This window comes from Sinocyclocheilus rhinocerous, unplaced genomic scaffold (assembly GCF_001515625.1).
Source record: "Sinocyclocheilus rhinocerous isolate Xijiao unplaced genomic scaffold, SAMN03320098_v1.1 scaffold2121, whole genome shotgun sequence".
Lineage (NCBI taxonomy): Eukaryota > Metazoa > Chordata > Actinopteri > Cypriniformes > Cyprinidae > Sinocyclocheilus > Sinocyclocheilus rhinocerous.
Window position 1 is genome coordinate 57900 of NW_015630977.1, and position 6562 is coordinate 64461.

At 40.1% G+C, this 6562-nt stretch overlaps 1 protein-coding gene across 1 annotated transcript in view; it reads left to right on the forward strand.

Annotated features, from left to right (window-relative positions):
• The window catches only part of LOC107740798 (fibrillin-1-like), a gene marked incomplete at its 3' end in the record, with an annotated part of 57117 nt that overhangs the window by 17314 nt on the left and 33241 nt on the right, over positions 1 to 6562 (forward strand). Inside the window, 4 exon segments of the mRNA XM_016553297.1 lie at positions 2853 to 3005; positions 3195 to 3398; positions 5689 to 5835; positions 5914 to 6033. Of these exon segments, the coding sequence (XP_016408783.1) occupies positions 2853 to 3005; positions 3195 to 3398; positions 5689 to 5835; positions 5914 to 6033 (624 nt within the window).

Here is a 6562-nt window from a genome sequence, read left to right on the forward strand (position 1 = left end):
TTGTTTGTTTGTTTTGTTTTGTAATTTTGAGGTGTTCAGTTTTATTTTGGTTTTAGAAAATAAACGTTTGGTTTTAGAAAATATCACAAATCAACTCTTTTCTTGTTTTTGTTTCATATTCTCTGTGCCTTGCCCTGGACTTTTAGGTCACTTCCTGTCTCCCGTGGTGTTTGTAGTCCGTTTGTTCATTGGTTCCCCTTGATTAGTCTCCCCAGGTGTGTCTTATCTTGTTAAGCTTGTTAGCCCCCTGTGTGTATATAAGTTAGCCCTAGTTTTTCTTTAGTTCCTTGCGAGTTGTTGAATGTAATGGTTGTCTGTTTGCCAGTCATTCTGTTCTTTGTTTTTTGCTTTATTGTTTGTTCTAGTTTTTCCATTAAATACCTGCACATAGATCCTTGCCTCTGCCTGTTTTCTGCAGCTTCTCCACAACGTTACAGTTTTTGACTGGCATGTCTCTTTGACTAGTGCATTTTTTGAGCCTATATTTAGTATAAGTAAAATACTTAAGTACTGTTAAAATCAGATACTCTAAGACTTTTACTCAAGTTGTTTTGGAATTGGTGACTTGTAACGTGTAGTGGAGTAATTTTCACTGTAAGGTATCTGTACTTTTACTCAAGTATGGTTTTTAGGTACTCTTTACACTTCTGACAGGTGATAATAGTGTCGCAAACAGGTAAGTGTTGTAGGTTCTTTTTCCTTTTTTTCCACATTTTTACTTTCACTCTTCCGGTACTTGTGATTGGTCAGTCGATTCTGTCAATCTCAATTACTAATACTGATTTGTGCATTCAGAATCTGGGGAGAAGCAAACCGGTATAAACGTCACATTGCGCAACAACAGGCTTCAGATTTCTGTCTAAATACAACATGAGCGATCGCCACCCTGTGTATTTTGAGAATCATAGTACATTTGAATAGGCAGTGTGAGAATTCATGCTCTTATGAAAAAATCTGAAATGCATTTGCATTTTTTATGAGTTTGTTACTTCTTTTGTGTGTGTGTGTGTATGAGTGTGTGTGCGCGTTTTTGTGACAAATGAGGACATAAATTTATGTAATGACAAAGGTATGACATAGGTATTACAAGGAGAAGGTGACTTTTCAGGACATTACCCCATGTCCCCACTTTTCAAAACGCATATAAATCACACAGAATGGAGTGTATTGAAAATCTGAAATAGCACAAAGTTTCCTGTGAGGGGTAGTGAGTGAGTGAGTGAGTGTGTGTGTGTCTGTGTGTGTGTAAGTGGGTCAGTGGTCTTCAGCTGATGTGTGTTGGCTGTGTTTGTGTGGAAGGAATGTGCGCTATGACTCGATCCACTCCAAACGTTTCCTGAGCCAAACATCCCTCTCTTCTCCTCCATCATCGAGCTCTGCTCGCTCCCTCGCGTTACTCCTGCAGCTGGAGATGCTCTGTCATTACACAGACTGTGCCGTCACACTGCGAGTGTGTGTGTGTGTGTGTGTGTGTGTCGCCACGTACACAATGTGAGGTGACACACGCGTGCACCCAGCTAATAAAAAACATGCTCTTAGAACGTTTTGCTAGTGTTCCAATTAAATTATAAAAACATTATTTCTGAAAGTTCTATGAACATTCAAAACATCCAGTTTTTAAATGTTTTAAAGACATTTTTAAGAGAATGTTAAGGGAACATTCCATTGTATCATTTTACAAACGTTACGGGGACGCTACTTTTGAATGTTCTCTGAACGTTCTGAAACAAGTAGTGATGTTTGAAAAACAGTAGACAAAAGTTCAGGAGAAAACCGTTCAGTGAATAATGTATAAATAATGTTTTGAGAAAATTATTAAAGGCCAGATAACTCTGAACGAACGTTCTGTGAGTGTTACTGGGAGAACGTTTGTTCACAAGCTTTCCAGAACATTCTGAGAATGTTTTCTGTTAGCTGGGTGGACGTGTGTTTGTGAATCACAGATTCATTAATGAGGGTGTTTCAAACAGATGTTCTCTTTAGCCAATCAGATGTGAGTTTTTAAAGGGATAGTTCACCCAAAAATGAAACTTACTCACCCTCAAGCCATCTGTGGTGTGTATGACTTACTTCTTTCAGATGAATCCAATCAGAGTTATATTAAAAAATGTCCTGGCTCTTCCAAGCTTTATAATGGCAGTGAATGGGTGTTATTTTTCAATAGTCCAAAAGAAGTCCAATAAAGTGCATCCATCCATCATAAAAAGTGCCTCACACGGCTCCGGGGGGTGAATAAAGGCCTCCTGAAGTGAATCAATGCGATTTTGTAAGAAACATATCCATATTTAAAACTTTATAAACCGTAATCTCTAGCTTACGCTAACTGTCGTACGCGCGTTCATTCCGGCGGATGACGTAGGACGCCGCAAAACGAAACACTGGTCATGAATTAGAAGTACAAAACGAGGATTTGTAAAGAAAATCTGGGAGTATTCCGATATAAGCCAAGAGGAGACAGGTTTTCCTTTGCTAAAGTACGGAAACTTTGCTTCCTTTGCTCCTGTAAACAAACGGCGGTCCTCGCGAGACTAGCATATTCTCACTGGAGCTTACATCATCCGCCGGAATGAACGCGCATACGACATTACGGTTTATAAAGTTTAAAACAAAAATGCATCGATTCACTTCAGGAGGTCTTTATTCACCCCACGGAGCCGTGTGAGGCACTTTTTATTATGGATGGATGCGCTTTATTGGACTTCTTTTGGACTGTTGAACAGAAACACCCATTCACTGCCATTATAAAGCTTGGAAGGATATTTTTAATATAACTCTGATTGGATTGGATTTGTGACTGCATTAGATTGTGTTAGATAAGTGCAGTGACGCTGTGTTTGTGTGCCCTGCTCCAGATGCTCGGACGGGCTTCTGCTACGCTAGCATCGTGAACGGACGCTGTGCTAACCCGCTGCCGCAGCGCATGTCCAAGAGTCAGTGCTGCTGCGAGAACCGAGGATGCTGGTCCGGATCCGCCGTCCCAGAGATGTGTCCCATCCGCGGAACAGGTGTGGATGAGCTTTATTAGTAACTTTATTTCTGTTTTCTATTTCAACGACATAGAAAATAGTTTAGAACAGCTGGACATTTGAAATAGTATTTTGAACAAGCAATATAAAAGATGGTATTATGGTACAGAAATTGAACTGAATAATAATTGAATGTGAATTTGAAACTCTCTCTCTCTCCCAACTCAGAGGAGTATCAGAGACTCTGTCTGTATAGTTACACGGTTCCTGATCCAGACCGACCAGATCTGGGTCCGATTCCCATTCCGGGTCCAGGTCCGATTCCTTTTCCGGTTCCTGGTATTATTCCTCGCCCGGGTCCTGGTCCGGATTTTCCCGATGTCCCACGAGATCCCATATCTGTTGACCTTCCCTCATTCACCATCAGACCTGGTAATGCACACAAACACACCTAAAACACCTCTGAAGGGCTTGGCATTGAAAAGACACGCCTCACTTCCTGTTTACTTCCTTGCTGTCAATTTGTGAATGTGTTGAGTGCTATATGAAACCGTTCATATCAAGAACACTTGAGTAACTTCTTACTGGCTTTGTGTCAGAATCATCTGTTCCGAATGTCAGGCAGATCTGACGAAAGAGCTGAGAGTGTTGAAAACACTGCAGCACAAAAGCAGTGTTAAGTCGCTGGGGTATATTTGTAGCAATAGCCAAAAATACATTGTATGGGTCAAAATTATAGATTTTTCTTTTATGCCAAAAATCATTAGGATATTAAGTAAAGATCATGTTCCATGAAGATATTTTGTACATTTCCAACCGTAAATATATCAAAACTTAATGTTTGATTAGTAATATGCATTGCTAAGAACTTCATTTGAACAACTTTAAAGATTATTTTCTCAATATTTAGATTTTTTTTGCACCCTCAGATTCCAGATTTTCAAATAGTTGTATCTCAGCCAAATATTGTGCTATCCTAACAAACCATACATCAATGGAAAGATTATTTATTCAGCTTTGAGATGGTGTATAAATCTCAATTTCAGAAAATTATGACTGGTTTTGGGCTTCAGGGTCTTAAAGGTGGGGTAAGCGATTTTTCAAAAATGCTTTAGAAAACTGATTTGGGCCGACTAGCAAAACAAACTTGTAGCCAATCAGCAGTAAAAGGGGCGTGTCTACTCATGATGTGGAGGAGAGAGCGTTCAGTGCAAAGGACGGACATTAGCCGAGCCGAGCGACAGAAAGATAGAGATGGTGGATAAAAAACAAAAGAGGAAAACGTCTGCAGAACAAAAGAAGGTTTAAGGCAAGAAGTAGGACCCATGTAAATATCGGATCAGCTTTCCAGCGCTGGAGAGAACTCAAGGAGCGGAAGGCCTGCGATCGGACGCCGAGGTTGCTTTGTTTCTTCTCAATAGGTGAGTAAATACGTCATGAATAGAACGCAGCAGCAGTTTTCTGTCGGGGATTTGTCGTGTCGTGCCGCGCCGCATCCAGTGTAGACCATAGATATGTGTATATATATATATATCTATGGTGTAGACAGCATCACTGATTATAATGAGTTCTATAGTATTTTGTCGCGCCGCGCCACTCGCGTCCGGTGTAGACACGGTGTAACATTGGTTTTGTTTTGTTTCACAGAACTAATCGTTGCCTGGGTTGCGTACGTATGTGTGGGGCGGAGCTATCAAGATAGGGGCGAGACCCTTTTGGGGTAGGGGCGTGTTTGTTTTGGTGATTTCAAATATCAACATTGGCTACCAGAAATCACTTACCCCACATTTAAATGTGTTTGATCTGTGATTCTCAACCTCCATAATATTCAAAGGCTAACATGTTTCCTAAAATAATTCAAATTCGAATAATACGATTTTAGGTTTCCACAGGTTTCCAGAAGCTGAATGTTCTTCAGGGCTCCTGCTCTTTTTAACCACAGAATTCATGACTTTTTTCAGTTGTTCTTGATTCACTGGCTAAATATAAAGCTTAAGGGTTTTAAAAAATATTTTTTACTCTCTAAAAATGCATAAATCCCGCACACTACTCAATGATGTTTCCATGTCTAGAAATCACACTTTAAAAAAAAAAAAGAGGCTTCCTCATATCAGTGTTATTTCAGTATCAGATTGTGTGAGATACTATTATAGTTTTTATTAATAATTTGAATCAGTTTTTATTTCTATTTTTTCTGTTTTCATTTAAATTTTAATTAAATTGTTAGTAGTTTTTTATTTTTTTTGTGTGTTTTTTTTTGTTATTTTAGTACATCAAGTTAAATTAAAATAAAGCAATAAGCCCCGTGAACAAAGTGGTTGCCGAGCAACAGACAAACATAAACAAAGGTGTATGTTACTTTGTAGAGTAATTTACAACAGCTTCGAACGCGGCTCAGCCAATCAGAATCAAGCACCGGAACTATCTGTTTTATAATGAAAACTTTTGTCTTGGCAACTAGCTGAAATAAATTTATAAATAAAATTATTTTATTTTTTCATTTAATTTCATTTCAGTTGATGTGTATTTTATTTCAAGTAACCAAAATGTTTTTTTGTTTTTTTTTATGTTTGTCATTTTAGTTTTCATTTTAGTTAACTATAAAAACCCTGCCTCATATATCCAGGTTTTTCTAGAGCCGCTGGTTTCGAGGATTTGAGAGGCTGATCAAACTCGGCTAGTTTGACAAATGTCTCTGATTTTTTTCCCGTCTCTCTCTCAGTCATCCTGCCTCAGAACTTCAGCATCAGGAACATGTGCGAGACGTTTCGTAACCTGTGCATCAACGGCCGCTGCGTGCCGACGCCAGGCAGCTACCGCTGCGAGTGCAACATGGGCTACCGGCTGGACGGCCGCGGTGAATGCATCGGTCAGTGCGTCGCCTGATATCAGACGTGTGGAAGGCGTCTGCGGCGAGCGTTTGATCACGTGTTGTGTGTGTGTTTAGATGCGAACGAGTGTGAGCGGAGCCCCTGTGTGAACGGAGACTGTGTGAACACACCCGGATCCTATTACTGCCAGTGTCCCACCGGATTCCAGAGCACAGCCACCAGAACCGAGTGTCGAGGTAAACATACACAAACACACACACACACACACACATGCTCACACACGCGCGCACACACACGCGCGCGCACACACACACACACACACACATGATGCGCAAAACTCCGCATTGATTGTGTGAGATACTATTATAGTTTTTATTAATAATTTGAATCAGTTTTTATTTCTATATTTTCTGTTTTCATTTAAATTTTAATTAAATTGTTAGTAGTTTTTTATTTTTTTTGTGTGTTTTTTTTTGTTATTTTAGTACATCAAGTTAAATTAAAATAAAGCAATAAGCCCCGTGAAGCCGTGGTTTACAGTGTGAGTGTGAGCGGAGCCCCTGTGTGAACGGAGACTGTGTGAACACACCCGGATCCTATTACTGCCAGTGTCCCACCGGATTCCAGAGCACAGCCACCAGAACCGAGTGTCGAGGTAAACATACACAAACACACACACACACACACACATGCTCACACACGCGCGCACACACACGCACGCGCACACACACACACACACACACATGATGCGCAAAACTCCGCATT